The sequence below is a fragment of the Lissotriton vulgaris genome, chromosome 7, assembly GCF_964263255.1.
Source record: "Lissotriton vulgaris chromosome 7, aLisVul1.2, whole genome shotgun sequence".
Lineage (NCBI taxonomy): Eukaryota > Metazoa > Chordata > Amphibia > Caudata > Salamandridae > Lissotriton > Lissotriton vulgaris.
The window spans coordinates 864,079,724-864,104,708 of NC_141695.1; the positions used below are offsets into that span (position 1 = coordinate 864,079,724).

At 43.9% G+C, this 24,985-nt stretch overlaps 1 protein-coding gene across 1 annotated transcript in view; it reads right to left on the reverse strand.

Moving 5' to 3' along the window:
• Positions 1-24,973, reverse strand: part of SAP30L (SAP30 like) — a 32,442-nt gene extending 7,469 nt beyond the window's left edge. Inside the window, exons 1-3 of the mRNA XM_086931254.1 lie at positions 23,704-24,973; positions 7,745-7,867; positions 1,834-1,932 (exon numbers count right to left, since the gene is read on the reverse strand). Of these exons, the coding sequence (XP_086787380.1) occupies positions 1,834-1,932; positions 7,745-7,867; positions 23,704-23,895 (414 nt within the window). The 5' untranslated portion in view covers positions 23,896-24,973. The remainder of the gene's footprint in view (positions 1-1,833; positions 1,933-7,744; positions 7,868-23,703) is intronic.
• Between the last annotated feature and the right edge of the window lie 12 nt (positions 24,974-24,985).

Here is a 24,985-nt window from a genome sequence, read left to right on the forward strand (position 1 = left end):
GTGAATTTCTAAGGTACTTTTTATGTGAAATGACATATTCTTACAAATACCAACTATCACATCACGTTAATCTTTGTTTTTTCAGTTAATATAGATAAAAACATGCATACATATATGAAACCATAACCAAATTTGCCAAGAAATTTGGAACGAAAGAAGACTCCTCCTGACTACTGGTAAAGGGGGAAGTGACATTTAGTAAAATTATCATGGTCTTTCTTTAATGAGGATTAGATGCATGATATACCCTTTGAGAAGTGCCACCATAAATTAAAAGCACGATCTCGTGGCTATTTTACAAACTGCTCCTGGTTTGGAAATATGATTGCTGACCACAAGATAAAACATTTCTTTTGAGAGGGCTCCATGAAAGGAAAGTGACAAGAGAGCATGCTAAAGAATGAATAGTTAAAACATTTTGATGAGGAAATTGGAAAGGAAAAAAAGCCTTGAAACAAATAAATGATAGCCCTCTTTTGATCCTAAGGCTATGTAAGTTAACAAGGAGATCATAACGAAATATCCAGGAATCCTTTAACCATCATGGAAGACCAGTTGTGTGGGCGTATGAAATCACTGCAGGTTAAACACCGGACTTTTATTGACATTAAAACGTAGGCATGCTTCAATTGCTGAATCTGCCAACTTCAGAAAAGAGCCTTTATAAGCTAATTTTTTATTTGTACATCCTGAAAATAAAATTCTACTCCAGAATTCTCAATTATTTTTCTGGGAGTGGATCTGCGTGATTTTTGAATAAATGAATAGCAGTGTACCTCATTAAAAAAGCTGTTTGTGATTCCCAATTCCTTCAAAATGGCTCACTGCAACCATGACTTGGCTCCAACAAGGAGAAAATAGTAGTCAAGCATTTAACAAGCAAAAGCACTGTATTGCACAGAAGATGTAGAACAGCTGAGGTTCTCAGCAAATGACAGGCTGTTTGAAACCAAAGACGATGAGGCACAGGGACTTTCTCTCAGTGAAAGCAACTGGACCTTCCTCGACATTGTACACTACTTAATTTACAGAAAATAACCAAAATAGAAAATGCAGCAAAAAGCTTTGCCACTGGAAGTGAGGAAAATACATAGCAGTGCGTTGCCTTACAATTTGGCGGCTGCTTCAATTTGTACTTTGGATGAAATGTTGGTTTCTTTAAGGAGAACTCTTTAGTTATGAAACAAATAAAACTGCTCTTTGCCCTAATAAATTTGCAAAATATTGCATGAAAATATTTCAGCACCTCTTACTTTCCCTACTGGCATATTAACAAGCTGTAGCATCCCCCATACAACATTGAGGTCAGCCCACATTTTACTTCAATGAATGCCATGGTTTTTTTTTGCTGAGCAGATGAATGCAACAAAGATTGTGCCTCGATCAGGGAGCAAATGCAATGATTCTGAAGATAATGAAGAAGCATTTTCTTTGCAGTCAGAACTCTATTGCTCTCTAGATTGTTTAGAACTTTACACGTTTGCATACATAAAGGTATACACACAGTCAAACTAGGACAACAAGAGGGTGTGCTGCTGTATTTTGATAGGAAACCACTTGAAGCATTGTCTGGTCATCTTAAATAGCAAAGGGCAACTAACAGAAGTTAGTCAATCAAGCTTTGCAATCCACTTCCTCTATCTCATCCCCACTCATATTAGGTATTCACAACCTTTAAACCGCACCTATTTAGAGACCATTTACACAGTCACCTGTATGCACTAAAACATGATTCTAGTAATCCTCCCCTTTGGAACGGATCCCCTCCCCACCACCCAAGGTTAAATAGGATTGTTCCTTCCATCCTTGATGCAACCCCATATTTCTCCTCACCTCTGCAAGCTGAGCCTTGTTGAGGCCGGGCCGCGTTTGCAGCTTGTAGTGCCTTTTATATCGCCGGAGTGTGTTCACTTGCAGCTGAAACAGGTCAACCTGAGAAGAGAGGAATTGTTACAGGGTAATAGAAAGCTATGGTAGAAGACTCAACATCCTTAAGATACAGTGGTCAAAGAAGAGCGGCTCCGTGCTATGTACACTCACACCATCCCTCCCTTCCATATTGCAAACTCTTATTGAGAAAAGTATGGTTTGCTGGCACACAGAACTATCTTCATTAGGTGTTTTAAACAGATCAAATGCACAACTCTGAGCAGTAGTCTCTAGCCCAGTCTTTTGTACCACAACATGGTCAGCATGGCTTCCAAGTCAACGGGATGCTACCAAAAGTGATGCCTATGTGTGATCTAAGATGTGTATCCCTATAATTTCAGATAGTGCTCTGCATTATTCAGGTATTTTGCACATACTTCGAGACTCACTGCTAGTGTACTGAATTTAAATAACTGCTGGTATGACATCGCCTATAGGAAATCAAAAAAAGATTTGCTTTTTGCAATAAAAACTAAAGACAGAATTAATATTAAGAAACTCCGCCTGGACTACAAAAAGTCTATTATCCGGGGAAAGAAGCAATGAGAGGAGAGCAGATGGGAGGAGCTTAGATCTGCACTCTTATGCAAGGACTCCAAATCGTTTTGGACCATTGTGAGTTCTGGTGTGGGCAGGGAAGGAATGGCCTCAACTCCGAATATAACACCCGCAGTGTGGGAAGCGCATTTTAGTGCGCTATATGCCAATTCGGGTGAAGAGACTATACTCCCTCCCAATCCCGATCCTCTCCAGGAGCACACACCGGTGGTGCCAAAGGAAACTGTGGCATGTCCTCTGTTGCCTGTCCCGGGGCCGAGCCACGAGTATCGACTGGCTGGGTCTTTGGATGGTGATCTGAGGCAGGACCTCGGCTTCTTGGGGACGTGTATCATCTAGAATGGCCTGAAGAAATCACCCTGAAGGAGGTAGAGTCTGCAATAGCAAGACTAATACCAAACGAGGCCCCTGGCCTAGATAAAATCCCCGGGGATTTATTCTGATCCCAACCTAAAATATGGGCACCGTATCTGGTGGTTTTATTTAATGCAATTCTTAGGGGGATCAACCCACCAGATACTTGGCTCGGTGCAGAGATCGTCCCCATTTTTAAGAAAGGTTGCCCATTAACACCATCAAACTATAGGCCCATTAGTCTCAGACACCACACAGAAACTGGGCAGGATCATTCTAGATAGGATCCAGGGGTGGATGGAAGAAAATTAGATACTAACCACACTCCAGGCTGGGTTTAGGACGGGTATTTCCACTCTGGATCAAATATTTTGGCTGCAGGTCTTATTTTGGAAGACGGTGAGAATGGAGGGTGGCAGCCTCTATCTCATCTTCGTTGACCTGCGGGCTGCCTTCAATCTAGTTCCAAGGGAAAAACTGTGGAAAGTCTTAGCAGAACTAGGTCTCCCATCCTATCTATTGCACACCCTAATTAGGCTTCATACTAGCAACTATGTCCAAGTTAGGTGTGGGAGGCACTCTCTGTACTTTTCCCTGTCTCGAAGGGTGTCCGCCAAGGGAGCGTCATGGCGCCAACACTATTTTGTCTTTACAGCAATGGCCTTGTCGATCATTTAATTGGTGTAAATGACAATTACGCCCCTAGGCTGGCCACCAGGCGGGTGCCCGTTCTGATGTTTGCGGATGACACCTCGTTGTTATCTAAAACATCATTGGGCATCCAGCGCACCCTGGATAGCTTTTCAGCATTCTGTGCTTCACGGGGATTGGAGATTAACTTGGACAAGACCAAGTTCATGATTTTCAATCCCCCAAAGCAGACGTTCCCGAACCCCATTCTTAATGGCCATTCTTAATGGCCATTCTTAATAGTTCTGCCCTAGGGAGACAGGGATGTGGAATTCCTGTAGCCCGACGCCCAGGACATATTGTTTGGGGTCAAGGGCAACAAGTTTTCATGTGTATTTTGTCCTTGGGACAAGTAGGCCCAGCCCTGCAGCGCAAACCATTTAGCTGCCAGTTTGCAGTACCATATTATGGATCAGGGAAGGGCACAGTCTGCAGGTAAGGTAATCTTTTTGTTCATATGTTAATGCTGTTCAAACTTGTATTTATGGTTCATTAGTTGAAAACCTTTATTATTAGGGTAAGCTTTCAAAGTAAATCTTGTAAGTACTAACTGCACTACTGACAGTGCTTCCAGTATAAAAACGTGCACACACGTTTTTAAGGTTTAGCAATATTAGACTATGTATAATCCTCCCAGGATGCTCTCTGATTTGATGCAAATATTTGAAGAAGCTTGAAAGCAAGATTTATGATACTTTGATTTCAAAATAAAATGTTCTTTTAAAAAAATGAGAGCAGGAAAAAAACATTTTGCTAAACTACTGTAAAATGTCCCATTTCTTTGCAGCATCATTTAGTAACATGTTTTTGATGCATGCTAGTATTTCTCAAAAATATTCATGATGGAGAATCAGTGTAACCAGTTCCAATAAGATTATGGGAATCACAAATAAACAAGCAATGGCAAAGCCACTGGGTCTGAAATTGGTGGGCAGCTTTTTAGTTTTGTCAATGTGTGACTTGTTTTGGCATGGTTTTTGTAAACCTTTATTGGTGTGGGAGCTGCCCGGCCCTCACCATTATAACAAACATTGGCAAAAGCAAAAATAGTTTTTGTTCTCAAAAAGCAAATACTGCCACGGTAGTTACTTGCACTGAACAAACTTACTTTGTGTGCCGATATGCTCCATCTGAAAAAGCAGAATGCTATCACTCACAGTGAAGCCAGCCAATACAGAGAGAGAGACAGACTTTTAATAAAAGCAAACGGTCATGGTCAACAACAGACCAAATTAGGAGCCCAATTATTAAAGAAAGTCTCAAAAGAGCATCCATGGTATATGTCCTTTCATTAAGTGCAGCTATATGGCTTTTGTGAATTACTAAAAATTTACAGAAGTAGATCAAGAAATAGTACTCCTAGAAAATATTTGTGAACTGCATTTTAGCATGAGCAAATATGCATGTGTAGATTTGCTCATGTGAAAATCTAAGTGTTTGAAGTTCACTTTCCCTCCAACCACTTTTTTCCAACTCTGGAAGAAGGTTTACGTCTGTCATTGTCAGGAGTAAATTTTCAACATTTGTCAATATGGGGAAAGATTAGAGAGGAGTTGTTAAAAACCCTTAAAACATGCACGTTAGTAGGTTTGCACAGACTCAAAATGGCATTCTAACACTGGAACTATTGCTTACCCACTACTTTCAGCCCCAATATGTAGATCTGCGGAAACGTGGCAATATAAGGGGACTACAAGTATTCAAACACTACTATGGTAGGAGCCCTGGCATAATCAAGAGAGACTATATCAGAGCTCTTATATAATGCCATAATTTGTTGCTGCACTACATGGAACCAAAGGGACATGTGGATTTTGTTACAGGACAAGTAGATTTATGAAGCAACCTGCCCCATGGACAAGTAGATATTATATTAAATTCAACACCCCTGGAGAGAGTTAAGACCTTTGTTTACCTGGGCATTACCTTGATGGAAATTTTTGACCGGGGTTCCCAAATTTCCAAATCAGCCCTTAGGTTATCCCAAGAAATGGGGGGCATTAGCAAAGTCCACAGAATTTCTGATTTCAAGCCGGCAGCCCCGGTCATTGAAATATACCGATCACAAACAAGAATGGCCTCAACGTACGGTGCAGAACTTTGGGGCCACAAAAATATATCTAATCTCCTGAGGGTTGAGCAGGGCTTTATGAGGAGCCTTTTGGGGTTGCCACCTAGCACACCACTCATTCTTCTACGACTTGACCTGGGGCTGGAATCTATAGAAGAATTAGTATCAGCATGGCCCTTGCTCTATTGGAAGAGACTTTGGTTAGTGCCTGAACTAGCTCCAAATAGAGAGGAATTTATAGAGGTATGGGCTCTTCTAAAAGGCAAGAACATTCTGTAGCTGCACCACATCAAGTCTCTTAGTATTCGGATTGTTTTGCCTGAGCTCTGGGAGACCCCGGAGGTGTGTTGCCCAGGGATATCCAAATTGGAACTCAAAAGTCAGCTGAGGCAGCAGTTCTCATTAACCTTACAGAGTTCAGGTTCCCCAGGAAGACTTTCAGTAGAGTTCCTCCTGGTGAAATCTGAATTGCGAGCGGAGGAATTATCTAGCCTCCCCTTGCGAGGAAGCTCTACATCCAGTTAAGGAACAGCAGTCTACCACTTAGAACATTTACTTGCAAATGGGCAAAATCAAAAAATATTGCCTGCCCGGCATGTAATTATAAGTGTGAAGATGTTTGCCATGTAATGTTTTTTTGCCCTGCGTATGAATTTATAAGGAAATGCTGGCTGATTCCGTTATGCAGGAATCTAGGGTTCAGATATTGTAGTCAGGCATGTAGGGTTTTAACTTATGACACTCACCACCCCCCATCATTTTTGCTGTATCCAGCTTTCTATTTGGCATGTGGAGTAGAAGGAAAAGTTTTGGATACATTCTTGTGTTCAATTATGTCCAATTATGAATTTTTACTTTTTAAGTCTTGATAACTATCTAGTTTAATCCATTTTTAATACTGACCTGTCATTTATTTATTGTTTTATTGATTGTGCGTTTGTGTATGTATTTTATTTTCACTTTTATGGTCTATGACCGAAATAAAGTTATCTAATGAAAAAATAACTGCATCTCCAGTTCGTTTTTATCTATAGTTTGTGCTACCATTTTACATGCCAGTTCAGTCTCAAATAATTAACATAACGATAAAACAAGCATCACTGAGGTACATGTTAACACTGAATAATGCTGGCTGTTTAGGAGACTGCGTTCTACTTCGATACAAGTTGATATGGATATTATCCACTTTTTTGCTGTATATTCTTAATGAAACCTACTTGCTTTGCATTATCCTAATGCTATGGTTATCATGCCACTTGCCTTCGGACATTTCGTTATGCATTTGTTTGGATATTGGACAGCTGCATAACCTTATTTGGTTCTCTTCTGGATTACTTGTTTACATTGCAAACAGAAACTACTAGGTTGTAATTTCCTTCCACATGAAACAGCATCAGTTGCAATTGGACAACTACAGATTTAATTGGTCTGTGGCTAGTCTTCCATTAAGACCTTAAGAAGTCCTAAGTCAAGAGGACGAAATGCTTCGGCTGATGATTTATGAATAAGAAGAATAAGAGACGATGACTTTGCATTAGCAGTGATTTTTCCTTTATTGTTAATAATGATGCACAATTACGGACTTTTGTGTTGACAGATTGTGGTGCAGAACCAATCCAGTGGTTTCTGTCTTGCATCCCCTTCGGAGGGGAAGTGCTCCTGGACAGGGGCACATTTGGCTTTTAGCACACAATATTATCTATTGTTTGTACTATATGGGTGATTGATGGTATGGGTGCTGCATTTCGGGTATGGTCTACTGTTGTAGGTTTTAAATCTGAATAATGTTGATGCAAATTCAGAACATTTACAGAAGAAACCTAAATGCTAAACTTGAGAAATAGGAATTATTTGAGAGCTGATGGTGAAGGAGGAAACATTCTACGATACTTTAATAAAAAACCATTTTTTTAAAGAATTTACATTTTTTCCCACATTGTGCAACAAGTCTGGAGACCAGTCGGAGACGCAGCAAATTAAAGAAACTACAGACGTACAGAATTCGTAAACAAGGCACAGTGGCTGGGAAAGGACTTGGTGGTCTTAGTTACGTGTCAACATGGTTTGGGAAACATTACAATGGGCGACCAAATACCCATCTCAACGACATTCCAAATAACAAGCTGTGGGTGCCATGTTTACCTCTGGGACATCTGTCTCGTGCTCGGGCGAGTCTCCACCATCATCACTCGTTTTTCTCTTCCGTTTATTCCTCATACTTTGAATAAAGTTCTTGTGGAAGTCGCATATGTACAAATGTCTCACCTTAGGTATAGAGAAATACAAACAGTGACATAAGCCAAGCACAAATTCACAATTTAATGTTAACAATGAAAATTCAAAAAATGAGAACAAGTGTATAACAATAACTGTTTTTTACAGTTACTACTCAAATTTGTAAAAGAAAGAAGACCTTGTCTCATGGCCTTCTTGATACATTAAATTAATATCTGAGTCTGTGCACTACTTATTCAAATTTGGAGAATACCTTTATCAAGGTGCATTCGGTAGTCCTTTTTAGGTTTCGCCTCATCGAAAGCTGCGCACTGCGCAGCTTTTCGGGGCAGGCGAAATCTAATGTTACAACAGTGTGGCCTTCGTTCCGCCTCTCTCTTCCATTGCCTAGCTCCATAAATGGAGGCTAGCCATTGGAAGAGAGAACTGTCCGTCATTTCCCGAGGCGATTGGTGGGCGTTCTGCTGATTCTTTCCCTCTCCGCAACGTCATGAAGACATGGCCACTGTGGGCGTGTACTTTTTTTTTTTACAACGATGTTTGTGTTCATTGTCCATCTTGTCCCTGTCCCGCTGGCTGTTTCCTGACCACCCTCCCGCTGTCCGTGTGCCTGCCCGCCGCCCCCCCCTTCTCCCCACTGTCCGTGTGCCTGTTAACCCGCCCCCCCTACCGCTGTTTGTGAGCCAGTTCACCTGCCCCCCTCCGGCTGTCCGGCGCAATATGCTGCTAATGCTCGCTAGCCTGGCCTCTCCGCTCAAGGGGGAAACGGATTTCTTCCTGTAAAGCGGCGGCTAATTTTATTTGGCTTAGTGCTGCCGACATCAGGAAATACCCGAGCAGTCACGTAGACAGACCAGACCACATGCGCAAGATTGGAAATGTGTAGCACGGGCCCAGTATACGGTTGTATGCATGCGTTGTGCAATGTTTTCGTCGTGTCACGTTTGTTGTTTTAGCTCCGAGTAGGTTCCTTTCCTCTCGGGCCCTCACTGGCACACCATTAATTGGTGGATGCAACCTCTGCTGTGTCTTATTTTTGCCCTTCGGCACGTGCTCAATTACTTCAGCAGCGTATGGGAATATTCTGGTTGGAAAAGGATGCACAGAATATTTGGTAGCATTCAATTAACTTTAATGAGTTCATCAAAATTAATTTTAAGTATTGAAAGGAAATCTGAGGTGGTGGGGTTTGAACAGGCCATCATGCTGAGGTGTCCTGGGATCCCATAAGGCGTTACAAAGTAAATCTGCAGAATGCACATTATGCACAGCCGGGTGCACGTTGTTGTCACAGTTGTCCGACAGGAAATCCGGCCCCGCCGAGCCTCCGTAGGTGATGCGGAGAGGTCACCGGAAGCCGCCGCGGTCACTGCCTGGCTTCATGTTGACTCGCCCTACTCGAGGCCGGACATCACACCCTGGAACAATAGGATTTTCTTTCCCTGCTCGGGCCTTGGAAACAACTGAGCTTTGATCTTCATGTTTTTGGTTCATGCGAAACTCTGCCTTTGTATTTTTTTGAAACCCTGTAGTTTGATGCAAAAACTCTTGCTGCGCTTTGTTTACAAAGATATTAAGCATTAGCAAGAACTGGTGGCAGAATGCTCATACTTTACAAAAACACGGATAAAACATCAGCCGACAACTTAGGTCACGTGCTCGGTTTTAACTTTTTGAACGCGTCTGTGTGCATTTCGTCGGCTTAGTCATCAAGTACTGGAGAGGTACCTTGCCAGGCTAACGAGTACTTGTAAAGCACGTTTTAAGGCGTTGACATACCCGGACTGCAGAGTTAATTTTGCGCCTACACAAACAGCCCATGCCAAGTCAGAACACGCAGCTTCTCGCTTGTTAATAGTACCGTCAGCAGAGGAGACTCCTGCAGCCTTGTGGTAGCCAAAAACAACCTACGATGTTTAAGCAGACCTACTGCCTCCCTCCCCTCTGTCATCTTGCACCCTCATCATCCCTCCATCACTTCCACCCCTCTGTCTCCGTGCACCCTCACAGTTCCTCCCCTCTGTCACCTCTCACCCTCACAGTCCCACCCCTCGCACCCTCACAGTCCCACCCCTCTCTCACCCGCACAGTCCCACCCCTCTGTCACCTCTCACCTTCACAGCCCCACCCCTCGCACCCTCACAGCCCCACCCCCTGCATTAAACTACTGCTTTCACTCTCTGTGGTGTCTCTTCCCATCCTCCTCACGCCCTCTTCCTCTCAGCCCCCCTTCCCCCACAGTGTTTACCCTGCATCACCACGAACCATCTGCCCACTGACACTCCTTCCCTACATTTCTCGACCCTTACATCCTCACCGTGTGCAGCCCCCCAACCTCACATCTCCCACTCCTCCGTCACCCACCCTGTCACACCTCCCAGCCTTGCGTCGCCCCCTCCCTCACCTCACCCTCACAGTCGTATCCCTCACCTGTCACGCGCCTCCACGCTCTCACCATCCACTCGCTTCCTTCCTATCGTACCTCTCACCCCTGCATCACCTTGCCCCTACTTTACCCCACCCTTACACCCTCTGCCTCACCCCACCCTCGCAGTGTCACCCGGCATCATCCCTGCCCGCCTTCCTTCATCCCTCCCCGTGTCTCACCCCACCCTCACACCCTGCATGCCGCCCCCCCGCAGACTCACAGCGCCTGACCCCATTCATGCTGAAAGCTGGCAGTGTTTGCTGCATCTCGTGATTAATCCCTTCGTGCCCTCGCCCTGCCTGTCGATGCTACTGGGAGCTATGCATGCCCTCCTCCGGAGCAGACTCCGCACTTTGCCTTAAACATCTGCCCTTTGGGACTGCCCTTGTACTCGGCACCACTGCCCTGCCCCTACCTACGGGGGCAGGAGCCCCCAATGCCAGAGGAGCCCGCTGGGGGGCACTGAGCAGAGAGGAACTTTTTATTTGTGGAGTACGGGGAGTTTAAAGGGCTGAGGATGACGTCACACGGGAAGCTGCGGAAGGAACGAAGGGTGCTGGCGGAGTACGAGAGCCAAGTCAAAGGTGAGTGACCCCCCCCGGGGTAGGTGTATGTCTGAGGCCTGCTGGAAGGGTGGGAGCTGTGGTGTCCGTGAGCGGGAAGTGGTATAAACATCATCATTCCGTGGGGTCTACACTCCTCTCAGTGCATCTCATCTCCCCCCGATAGAGCACTGATGTCTACACCTCTCTCAGTGCATCTCATCTCCCCCCCGCTACAGCACTGAGGCCTTATCATCTGTCAGTGTATCTCAAGCACCCTACTGTCAGAAACTGAGGCTGATACACCTCTCTCAGTGCATCTCACCCTCTGCTGCCAGAGACTGCGGCCTTATCATGTCAGTGTATCTCACCCCCTGCTGCCAGAGAACTAAGACTGAGGCCTGCACACCTCTCAGTGCATCTCAACTCCCCTACTGCCCGAGGAATGACACATACATAGCTCTATCAGTGCATCTCAACCCCCCCCCCACCCCCGCTGCCAGAGAACGGAGGCCTGCACAGCTATTGCCATTGTCAATGACAATACCATTTATTTATGTTTAAAAAAAAAATGTTGTAAGCAATGCCTCTGATCTACAAACAAAGGTTACTTACCTATGTCGTCTTGCACCGGTACGATTAGTAATACACATCTATGCATTGTCTTATGTTTGTGGCATTAACATCACTTTACTCCTTATGAGCCTACTGTATACAGCAATAATTTTATATCCAGTGGTTGGGCTTATTCAAGTACAGCGACAAACATTTGAGCTTCTCTTCCTCTGGCTGAACTTTGTGTTTTGCAGGTGTGCAACCAGTGTAGGACACAAATTTCCAGTCAGCTTTTCATGCCATGTTGTCCTCTTTTAAATGTACTTAATTTCTGGAGACTAATGTTAAGGTCGCCCAGGCATGCCACTGGAGGTATTTTCAGGTTGCTTGGAACTAAGCGGGTAAGGCGCTTGCTGTGTATCGAACAGGTCGAGAAGATTAAGCTATTGGCAATGTAAATGACAATGCCATTTATTTATCTGTTTTCAAAACCAACACATAAATACAAATTTTGTCATTTACAATGCCAATAGCTCTAACTTTTCCAAAGGCGAAACCGTTGCATTGTAAATGCTTGTTTTTGTTATTATTGTATATTCAAGATGGATAACCACAAATGTAATCGCATAAAATCACAATCCATAATAGATGTGTGATAAAGTTATCAAAATAATCAGTGCATATCGTTTGTCATATCTCATAATTGTGTATATTAATGACATACATTTTACTTGCAATGAAAACACAGCAAATGAAAGGAGGTGGTATACATACAGTTCTGTGTGTGGCTCCAAGAGATAGCATACAAAGAAATACTAAGGTACAGAGTTGAATGCATTGTCAGAGTTGTTGCAGTCAGGCAGGGCGGTAGAGATCTGAAATAAGGACCACTGTAGCAATATGTAGGTCACCATTTTAGAGTAGCAAAGGGGGAGCGAAGAGTTAGACTTGAAGGCCACTGGCAAAATTGTGTGCGAATCTCACCATCATAATTGCACAGAATGCTACAGCAGTGTTGGACTGGCATGGTTGTCTTAATCAGTATTAAAATAGTAATGAGTGAAAATTGAAATAGAGCATACGCTGAAATAGCCAGGGCATAGCAATTAAAGTGAACATGCAAAGCTGTGGGTGCATTGAAAAAAGCATGGAAAAGAGGACGCTGGCGTTTAATGCCGAGCTGCATTGGCAGAGCTATGTGGGGATTCTTGTGTTATAATTTGGGGTGGCAGGTTGCAGTCTGGTACGTGTCACAATGTAAGATCTGACGGAGTCACAGTGTTGAAATAGAAGAATGTACTGAAATAGTAGGGTCTGCTGAAGTCCAGATTGAATTGTATTGGTAGAGCCTGGTTAATTACTGAAGAGTAGAGGGACTGCTGTTCAGAACCAAGGCACGCTAGCTGAGTATTGCTTGAGTAATATTAACGGAACAGTGGGGGTTACCGACAGCCAGTATGGAGGCACATCACTGCAGCTGTGATTAGTTCCTACTACTCACAATGAAGGGAGTTCCACCATTGTGAAGTAAGGAGCAATCACAATGCTGTGTTTGGATCCCAGTTGTGAAAGAGTAGAGCATGCGGTCAGTCAGAATGGAGGTGTATAAATCAGTGCTACACTAAACTAGTAGAGGATGATGTGTTCAGAACTGAAAACCCGAAGCTGTGTGGTAGCCATTTTAAATGAAATGTATTGATAGGAAATTCGGGACAGAGGTACGCTGGAAAGGCTGCTCTTAGGTCCCTGCACCACATTAGTACAAGGCACTGATGTCAACAGGGACAATCACTAGCAAAATTGGCCTTTTGTGTCAGTAGTGCGGAACACTACTTTGCGCCGCCATCTTTGGTGAGTAGAGGGCGAGCTGACAAGTTGCTCGGCCCTCCCACCTCCCTAGCATAAAAGTCGTGCTTGTATTCCGGCGCAAAGATTAGCTTGCTAGACAGACTGTGCTGAGGTTCCTGAGGCGGAAGCCGGGAACGTGATATTTGCATTATTTTTAAATTTGTAATTAAAATGGTTATTTTACCTACTTTGTCCTGTGGCACTAAAGTATAATTTGTATCTCTTCCTGTGGCTCGCACTGCCCGCAGTGTTCATTTCGCCCCTTACTGCAGCCGATTAGGTGCTGCTTCGGAACACTACTTTGCGCCGCCATCTTGGGTGAGTAGAGGGCGAGCTGACTAGCTGATCGGCCCTCCCTCCTCCCTAGCTTAAAATGCTCACCTCTCCTCGACGCGCTGCGGACGAGCGCAGCGGGCGCGCGCCGAAGGCGAGCCCGTCTGCGCCATGCCGGGGCCTGGGGCCAGAAATTCTGCCCAAATTGATACTGGAAGGCCAGAAAGGCTGTGCTATACCAAAGATCAGCTGTTGGACCTGTGCCCCGGGATTGAAGAGGGAAGTAAGCACAGGATACATGTGGATGAAGTCCCACTCTGGTGCACAGGTTGTGCCCTAGCCCATCACACATTAATGAGATCAGAGGAAGAGGCTGAATGGGCGAGCATGTCGCTGCTAAATAGCCGTTCAATGAAGAAGCATAAATTAGAAATTCACAATCTTTTATTAGATCGTCGATTAGATGTGCTCTTTTTAACCGAAACTTGGTTGGACGAGGCAGCTACCCCAGATATCCTAGAGGCCCTCCCTTTAGAGTATTGTTTGCTTAGAGTCGACAGGGGGACTCGGCGAGGAGGTGGCATTGCACCGATACATAAAAAGGAGCTGCCATGCACTTTGGACTCTATAAATATCATGAACAGCGAGGCTGGGTTTTTTTCCATAAAAACCTCCCCCAAAAGTACGATTAATGGCTTTTTAATATACCGTCCACCGGGTGCGGCCTCACAGTTTATTAATAGCCTGACTGAAAATGCCACCCAGCCGGCTTTACGCTACAGCAAGTTTCTTATCCTAGGGGATTTAAATTTACACCTTGAGGACCTTAATTATAGGGAGACACAGGAGGTCTTGTTAGCAATGAAACCTCTAATGCTAGAACTTCAGTCAGTAACACCCATGCACCAATATGGACATGTGCTTGATCCCATTTTTTCGAATTGGGAGGGATTGGAGGTCTCGCCCCCTATCATGGTACCATGGTCAGACCATGGACTTATCCCTTTTAGGTTGCACCTAGGCTCAGTACAACGGAATGAACTGAAAACCCTGCACCCGAAACGCAGGAACTGGAAAAAGTTTAGTCAAAAAGCTTATAGACTGGCACTGCTCAAAGAGGCGCCACCACCAAGTGATATCCTAAAAGTAGCTTGGAAGGCTCATGAAGAGTGGATGGCGAAGGCCTTAGATACAGTTGCGCCTTGGACAACAAAGGCTTGGACCAGGCGGACTAAAACTGCGCCATGGTTTAGTAAAGAGTTGATGGATGCCAAAGCAGCGTGGAAACGTATCGAACGCAGTTGGCGTAAAAATGATGACCTAAAGTGCAAACAGCAATAAAAAGATAGTCTGAAAAACTATCACAGACTTAGAAAAGCAGCGAAAAGTGCATTCCTGAAGGAGAGGATAGAATCTGCGGACAATCCTTCTAAAGAGTTGTTTTCGAGATATGAAGAACTCACAGCTCCAACTAGGATAACAGCTCAAGACAACGTTTCCGAAGAGATCTGCGAATCTATTGCGGACCACTTTGTGAAAAAAGTAGACACAAATATATGCCTCCTTCCCAATTAAGACTGAGCGGCTCACAGATCGATTCAATAAAAGTGCAACACCTGTTAATGATACATATTTAAAGTGCTTTACAGTACCCCACAGACAGGAAATTCTGAGACTTACAAATAGAATTCAGTCAGGGTCTCCCAGTGATGCTGCTCCACCTAAATGCTTTAAGAACCAGCTAGAGGTGGTAATCGATCACATCAGCAACATGGCTGCTCTCTCATTCAAGGAATGTCACGTATTGGATGAATGGAAGAGGGCTCAGGTGATCCCCCTGAAAAAGAAAGCTAACCTCCCCATTACTCATCTTGCAAATCTCCGCCCTATTTCTTTGCTCCCGTTCTGTATAAAAACAGTGGAAAAAGTTGTCAACATTCAGCTCCTGAAATTCCTGGAAGAGGGTCAACGTCTGCACCCGTCTCAGTCTGGGTTTAGGGATAGATATTCAACTGAAACTGCCCTTCTGTTTTCCACCGAGAGGCTTAGACAAATAGTAGACGAGGGACAGACAGCAGCATTGGTACTATTAGATCTGAGTGTGGCGTTTGACACCGTATCTCATGCCATGCTGCTGACCCGCCTTACAGAAATGGGAGTGGTAGGACCGGCCCATGAATGGCTGTGTTCCTTCCTAAAAGACAGGACTTTCCAAGTTCACTGTCCTCTGTTTAAATCTTCCCCCAGATGGTTAAAGCATGGTGTTCAACAGGGCTCAAGCCTGAGCCCGACACTATTTCACATATATATGGAACCCCTGGCTAGAATTGTGGCTCCATATGGAGTGGACATTGTAACGCACGCTGATGATACGCAATTAATGATCACCCTAGCCCAAGGCCAGAATGAGGCAGCAGCGAACTTTGCCTCCTGTCTCAAGGAGGTATCTGTAAGGATGAATGACAACTGTCTACGCCTCAATAGCGATAAAACGGAGCTATTGATGATTGGTAGAGCTCCCACTATCTGGTCATCAGCCTGGTGGCCATCTGAGTTAGGGCCCACACCTATCCCCTCAGAGACGGTTAAGAACCTAGGTGTACATTTGGATTCCAGCCTATCCTATGGACAGCACATTGGAAGGCTAGTAGGTAAATGTTATGGAGTCCTTAAAACCATACGTAAAATACTTGATTATTTGGCCATTGACACCAGGAAATCTTTAATACACGCATTGGTCACCCCCCCCCCACCTAGATAATGGAAACTCCCTGTTTTTAGGCCTGAGTAAGAAAGGGCTACAACTGTTGCAGCGCATACAAAATTCAGCTGCCAGATTGGTCCTGAAACTGTCCAAAAGAGCCTCAGGGCAACAGGCTCTTAAGACTCTCCACTGGCTTCCCATACAGGAACGCATCCTGTTTAAAGCACTGTGTATTACACACCGTGTAGCCCAGGGGAAGGGGCCTAGCTATCTTCAAAAACTCTTAACGATCCATCGTCCAAGACGCAATCTGAGATCATCGGGGAGCATGCAGTTTTAGGTCCCTCGTATCTTTAAAGCGCGAATGGGAGGACGCTCGTCCAGGTACTTACCTTGTAAAAAATGGAACGAGCTCCCGATTGAACTCCGTATGGAACCGTCGGAGGTAAGATTCCGACTTAAACTGAAAACCTACCTATTCCCACGAACTCGAGGCACATATTAGTTCCTCTTCCTCCTCTATGATTCTAAATACAGAAAGTCTTGCTAGCTGGATGGATGTTTCAATAGCGCTGGGACACTGTTATAGTGTAGCCATGCCCTCTACAAATGGTTTTATTAATATTATTATTGTGGAATAATATATATATTTTTTTTAAGTATGCCATATCAAAGGAGTGATTGCAACTGAAGGCCTGTGCAAAGGTCCCAGTTCTTGACTAGCTGTAGGTATTGGAGGTAAGACTGAGGTGCACTAGCAAAGCTGTTCACTAGCCCTGGTAATGGCATAATAAGAGAGGCTTTTGTCGTGACTCGAGAGGCCTTGACAAAGCTGCGTGTAAGTTTCAGTGTTGAAATAGCTATAGACACACAAGGCCAAGACTAATGTGCTTCAGAAGAGCTTTTTGGGGGTGTTTGTACTGAAATACCAAGAGGGACGGCAGGTCATGATTTAGGTGCATTGAAAGAACGGTCTTTTATGATCCTAGTATCGGAATCGAGGGTGCTGCATAAGTTACTGTGCTAGAACAGTAAGAGTTCTTACAAGTAAATTTCCAAGACGGGTCTGTGGAGCACTGGAAAAGCCAAGTGTGGGGTATGTTAAATATTCAAAGGGGTGCACCTGAAGAGAAGTTTGCGGGTCCTTGTACTGGAAAAACACAGGTGTTGCAAGTTGAGACTGAGATCCACTGTAAAGTATGTGTTGCATATTGCCCTACTGCTAGAATGGAAGATGCTGCACATCAGAAGATTGTTATTTATTTTGCAGTTATTACATAGAGCAAAACAGACCAAAAATAATGCAAAGACAAATAACAATACATGGTCCTTGAAGCACAGTGCAGGTAGTAGATTACACCGACCTATGCAAGGAATGCAATTCATAAGACAAGTTGGAAAAAATACTGAGTGAGAGTTGTGCATCAGTCCTAGAACAGTAATAACAGAAATTAGTGTGCGAGGTGGAACTCCGAAGGGGTGGCTGACTCTGGTTTCAGTCCAACACTTGAAACGCAGGTATGAGGAAGATTAAGACTGGTGTATGTTAGCAGAACTGTGTGCGAATCCCAGCGTCCCAATACACGAGTATGTGATAATACTGCATTGTGGAAGAATGCCAACCAAATGACTCGATCTAGACAGAAATTAACTGCAGCAGAGCTAATAAAAACACGAGGCTACCCGGGCTCATTATTACTAGACTTTTATGGGTCTGTAGTTCAAGCGTAATTATCTAACTTGCAACTGTCCTTCATGAGCAAAGACTTTAACTTGAAACCAAGGTCTTATTAAAGAGGTTTATTTGTTAAGTTGTAAAAGCATACATACTGTGACCTTGAACGTATTTAATCACTTTATTATAACGCATTTACTTTATTCAGTGCATCTGTCACCTTGGTACAGCTATTAACTAAGAAGAAGGAAGACTACTAAGTGCTATACTGAGGAGGAGAAAAAAATAGTTTTGTCTCTGTCGGAAACAGATGATCTTCGATGAGTTTTGGGGTCAAAAGGGAAAGGATTCAATAACTTAGGAGCTAGCAGCAAGACTGTAATCATGCTTGTCCTAGTCTTGTGGACACAAGCAACAGAAAAAGGTTAGAAGGAAAAAAAACCTGAGCAGTGAAGCTTAGAGAGTCACGTATGAGGGCAGGGCCTTTACTCTGAACATTACATTCCGAACAACTCTGTTCCTGAAGTCAATATAGATCAGCAAGCTTAAATTCATCCAACATCTTCTGCTCAGGTCTAATAGGAGTCTAAACCACAGTTTAGTATAATGTGAAGCCTTTGGACCAGGGTCAGGTGGAATCCCAAGCAACGTTGAATAGCCTGGGTCCAACATAATGCTCGGCTAAATAAGAGTCTTCCTGAAAAGAAGTAGGAGCAGGTGAATCGACATTAACACTGGGGAGAAGGAATCGCAAGGAGAGAACTTATTACATGTTACTAAATGTGGATTTTGACATCGAAGATAACTCTACTTGTACTGTTGACGAGAGTAAGCAGAAGGGCAAGATCAGAGGGTCACAAGGGATCTGACCAGGCAGTTGGTATTCTACCAAAAACTAAAATATCAATTTGAATAGATTCCAATTCCCTTTCCTTAAACTGAAACAAGAACGCTACAGATCTCAAACATTCTTTAAAGTGCAGCTGAAATTATACATCCCTAATTGATTGCATGATTAACTAAATATTATTAGTGAAAGGAGAAAAACTTAGTCAGAAGTACCAAATCAATCTTTCCAGTGGGATCATAAATATTTACTAGGGACAGACTAGATGCAAATCACAGACTTAATAGGTTTACACATGAGGGAAAGGGACGTCATTTGTGAGCGCACAGTAAGAAAATAACCAGTCCAAGTAATGGTCTTGCATGCCCGCCTCCCAAACACGGTTCAGCAGAGAGGCATAGGAGACCATAGAGAAAAGAGTTGAGAGATCTAGAAGGGTTAGAGTTTTGCTCTCGTCCAAAATAAATTGTTTGTCATTGATAGCTGGTGCCAACTTCTACCTAGTTAGTTTTACAGATTGCAAACCTTCATGAACCGAATCAAGAAGCTTGTGCTTCTTAATCAAGTCTGAGAGTTGTGAATTTATGACACACACGGTCAATTGGAATGAAAAGGAATCTATACTAATATAATAAAGAGAGAGCCCAAACCTTTGAGGCGGGTAATCACAGGAACCACAGCACCAATTACAACACCCAATACAGCGTTGGAAAGGGCAGTTGCAGCAGAAGGACATAGGCTATGCAGACGCCCACCATACACATTTAAAAGGTAAAAGTACTGTGCCAGCAAAGTAGTCCCTTGTGTGCGTGTCTGCGTTGTGCTGTGGGCGTGTGCTGGGGGCTTGACAAACACTGGGGGCGCGTGGTACGTTATGCCCTTCATGCCATGTCTCATATCGTGTGTTGTGGGCGTGTGCTGCGCAGGATTACGGGGAAAAAAAGCGAGCATTGTGCCCAGTATTTCATTGTTTTTTCTTCCCAGGTTCTTTACGTTCCAGCTCCGGGTGTGCTTGCCCCGCGCTCCCAGTGACGTGCACCTGCTTTACTGTATGGAGATCAGGCATGGCGCTATTCCCAAGGGCCGGAAGGAGCGCAAACAGGGGCCATTGTGCAGGAAATGTAATCTCGCCTTAACTTCCGGTGACGCCTGAAGCGCACACTGGAGATTTTACACTTCTGTTGCGCACAGGCCTCGCGCCACGCACCTCGGGACACAAGGCCCGCCTCCACGGAAATAGCAAGAAAGGAACTATCCCTCCTCCGGGAATATGTGATGATATTCCGCAAACCAACATCCAGCATACCATCACTCCGCAATTTTTATAACGCAGAACTATTACTCTGCAAAGACATCATTTCTAAAACTTTTACAACGCATAGGACTTTATCACGCATGCCATTATAACGCAAATGCATGTGTGGTAAAGTCATATACATTGTAAAAGTACATTATCAAAACATCAAATACGAATTTCGTTGTAAATGTATGCGTGGTAAAAGCATATACAATGTAATGCCATGCGTTATAATGGCATTGCGGAGTCATGGTACTTTTGGAATGAAAGTATGCAGAGTGATGGTATGCAGAAAGAAAGTTGCGGAATAAGGGGTTTTTACTCTCCCCCGGTAAGTACATTGGTGGCACAACAGCCCACATCTCCAGCAACATACTCAGATTTTTTCACCACCCATTTGAAAAATGCACAGGTCTCTCTCATTGATGGACAGCAACGACATACACTTTTAGACACACCTCCCGCCACAAGTTCTAGAATTGCAAACTTCAGAGCTGGGGAGCTACGTTCGAATCTCGGCATCACCTCAACATTCTGTGATTCCAGGCAAATCGCTTTGTCTCCCCGTGCCTACCACAAATGAATGTGTTCTTCTGTAATGTAAATTGTGCTCATGCCATGTTGTCAAGTTCGCGCTATATAATATTGCAAGGAAAAATAAAGTAGGGAAACTCGAGTTCACACACTACTAAACGCACACTCTTAAGTGCATCAGCAGTGCACTGTGAATCTGAGCGTTTCACAGGCCTGTCACAGATAAGAAATGCTATCAAAACGAAATCCTACAAAACAATATACTACTGGCAAGGCAGCAATTCATACCCAGCCAACGTTGGGTCGGGCTGCTAGTCTATACTACTATTATAAAGGAAGAACTTTGAACCTTTGAGGCGGGTAAACTCGGGAACCAGAGCGCCAATTCACACACCCGATACATCGTTGTAATCGTCAGGGTGTGCAGAATGACATAGGCTATCTAAACTTAATAACTATACGTTATTTAAAAAATGTACAAAAAAAAAAAAAAGAAGTCCCTTGGAAAGAGCGCCGGTCGCGACGTGCGTGCCCGACGTGAGGAGCGCGGGGGGGAGCGGCGTCCAGGAGCACGAGGAGGACCGGCGGACATGGTGCGGGGAGGAGCGGCGGACAGGCGGTGAGGAGCGGCGGACAGGCGGCGAGGAGCGGATGAGGTAGGTTATTTATTTAGGAGTGGTGAGCGGCGGAAAAATGAAGCACAAATGAAAATCGTGAGCAACAGGAAGCAAACGGAGCATTACAAAAGTGAGCCAAATGGTGCATTACAGGAGGAAAAAGTTATGTGTGCAGGTAACAAAAGCGAAGAAAGCAAACAGAGGTATAGGAGAAAAAAGTGACGTGTGCAGGTAGCAAGAGGAAGCAAACTGAGCATTAAAAAAGTGAGCCAAACGGTGCTTTACAGGAGGAAAAAGTTACGTGTGCAGGTTACAAAAGCGTACAAAGTAAACAGAGGTATAGGAGGAAAAAGTGACGTGTGCAGGTAGCAAGAGGAAGCAAACGGAGCATTAAAAAAGTGAGCCAAACGGTGCATTACAGGAGGAAAAAGTTACATGTGCAAGTTACAAAAGCGTACAAAGTAAACATAGAGGTATTATACTGCAATATATGGAGGAAGGCTCCGGGGGACCCACGGACAACGTCGGGGCGGGCGGGGGCCATGAAGCCTAACTGCTCCCGGACAACGTCGGGACGGGCTGCTAGTTAGGGATAAAGGCCTAATATTGGTCATTGGCATTAGAGTAGTTAACCCTTTCGATGCTGATGACGAGCTCAGCTCGTCATCACCCACGGGTGTCGTGTGCTGATGACGAGCTGAGCTCGTCATGGTGCCACTAAAATGGCATTTTCCAGCACACAGCGGGAAAACGCCTAGCAGCCAAGAGGTTAAAGACTACCTTGGGCGTTCCTGCAATGGTAAAAACAGGGTCAACAATGGCTAATTGTATTCTTTGGACGGTTCCTTCCAACTTCAATATATAAAGACATTGATTCACTCTCCCTGAATTTACATAGACTTCAGAGGAAGAGAGCAGGCATGCTTGTCTATGTTTGAAGTGTGGACTAAGTTGGGGCTCTTTAAAAGCAAGGTATTAATGTGGCACATTCATACCCAAAAACAGTTCAAGGAACGGACTACTGTACTTCAAGCAGTTAAGACTTTCACCTTTGACCAGCTATTATATTCAAGATATAGTTGATTGACAACAGTAGCAACTAAAAGACCTGGAGGTTTTAACTGTCTTTCGACAGGCAACCCTGCAAACATCAGACAAGTCAAAGGATAAACAAATTGAGCTCTGCATTGGATATCAAAGGAGGAGAAGAGAGATCTCCCTCTGTGTTTTACCTGTGGGATATGATAAGGGGAACAAGGATTATAAACATAGGCATTTGTATGGAAGGAATGTGGATGCGCTGGCTAGTTACATCATGTTTTGATGAACATCTGCTTCGATCAGCATTGATACTCGTGAAATAATTTAACAATAACGACCTCATTATTAAAACCGGATGTTTTACATCTATCCCACTCGTGGGCCACCCTAAATAAAACAATGTGAGCACAGTTACTATATGGACTGTTCCATCAGCTGCTTATATTAAGAGACAGACCACCTAGCACCTCCATGTTGGTATGGTTGGCACAAGGGAAGGCAGTTAAGAAAACCCCAGCAGATATGTCTACTGTAGGATAAACGTAGATATAGTCAGGGTCCTAAAGGGATGTAAAATAGCCAAACCAGCACTTGACATGCCCAGGCTTACAAATGTGTAGATGTCAGCCCCTTTCCAACACCTTATTCGACATACTCTGTTTACAGCTCATTTGGAAAACAGGTTTGGCATATCTACACCTAGAATACAAGTATCACTAGGTAAATGTAATAATTAATCGAAAGTAGACGACTGTCTATAGGGGGGGATAAGTGTACAGACATGTGTGCATTTTGAAGTTTTAGGTGGATGAGTGAGAATTTGTATTTAGCTGTGTTCAAGGCCATGTATCAATAGGGATCGGTGGTGTAGTTGGTTGTTTTAAATAGTTTGTGTGCCTTGACCAGTCTGAATGCATGCCTAAGTGATGCGGTTTCAATATATCTTTAATTTTTCAGTCAGAGCTTATTGCAGCATGCATTCTTTATGCTAGATCTAATGTTACCATATAGTTTGTGTCCTCAAGCATTTGCCTTGTATCTTGTATTGTACGAGAAGTGGAAAAGAGGCATGTGCATATCAGCTCATGCCAGGTTTTTTGACTTATGTATTTCTTCTTTACTCTGCGTTACACAGGAGGGAGAAGCAAGGCATCCTCTTCTGTGTCTATTCTGTTAACCCCAGCTGTGATTTCCGGTTCGTGTCATCTCCACAGTGAAGGCATGGAAAGTTTTGACTTACCATTGAATCTATGTGTGGTGGATAGTCGGAGAAACCCAGCTGAGCCTCTACCAACATAACGGCTGGCTTAATTAAAACATGTAATCTCGTTTTGACAATAACATTCAGACAAATTAAAAGTCTGCGTTAGGCATATAGCTCCATTCGTTCCATGCAACAGGATGATTCGGAATTCTGATGGTCAAGGAGAAATAAGCAGTGGGGTAGACAAAATGCCATAAAGTGCCATACCTTTACCAACACATACAAAATGAGGGATACTCACGCTCTTATCGATGTCCAGCTTCAGCTTCTTCTGAGAGATACTCTTCTGGATGCGCTTACTGAAGGACGCATTTCCAGCTGGCCGAACACATCTTTCCCCATCGTCAATCAGGCAGCAGCTTTGGCCATAAAACGGAGTGCTAGGTGCAGGTGGTTCATCTCTACTGTCCTCCTCAGTGCTGAATCCATTCATTTTGGGAGACTTTGAAACTCCACCCAACAAGAATTTTCTTCAAAAAGTAAAGTGTGTATGACCCAGAGGTGAAAACTGGGTGTCGTTTCAGTAATTGCTGGCCAATTTCCTGCTACCTGAGCCGTTACCCTTCTGCCAGCAGCCCCTCTTCTCACAACTGACCTTTAAACAAGCTGCATCCCCAACATCAGGTTAGTGAAAAGATCAATTTCTTCCTCTGAGAATGAAAATTAGACAGCCCGCTTTTTCTGTTTACAATCAGAGTATTAAGTATGGGACGCCTATAAAAAGATGTGGGCAAAAAGTTGCAGCATTAACTGGATGTAAATTGATTTTAAATGTGTTAAAAACTCTTATTAATGATAACAACTGAATTCCTTAAGATCTAGGAGGACGTCGTTGCAATCTGGTAACTTCGCAATGTAATACCTTAGCAGTATTTGCATAGTCTCAATCAGCTCTAATTGATGGATTTGTTTTATGTTAATTACACCAAAAAGCTAAACGAAGTCTGAAAGTTAAGAATTGAATGACAGAGCTTACAAACATATACAAGAGTAGCCCTCATCGTAGTATACGAAATTAATGTGACTTAGATCAGGAACGAAAATAAGCAAGCAGGGTTACTCTGGGATAGGAGGGTGGAGACAATAAACGATACACTGCTTTTGATGCTGCAAAGTAGAAAGCAAGAACGTAAATAAATGCACTGCACTACGTGAGGGATTCTGTTAACTGGACAAGGCATTGAAAAGAAAGCGGGGGTAATGTGGCGGAAAAACGCCAATAGTGTAGAGCGGTGAGAGACAATAGTGCTCGAACATTAGTGCTACAAGCAGGGCACTAAAGTTACAGCTAGGAGTGTCTGGGAAACTGGCACTGCTAATATAAACACAAATATAGTGGTAGAAGTTGGGTGACCAACCGTCCGTAAATTTCACGGACAGCCCGTAATTTCGGCCGTCTGTCCGTTGTCCGTGAAGGTTTCTTTAACGGACGCCATTTGTCCGTAATTTTACCTGCTGTTGGGTGACCAATTGTTGGGCCAATCATATGCCTTGCTATCACCAACCGTTCCTCCAATCGTTAC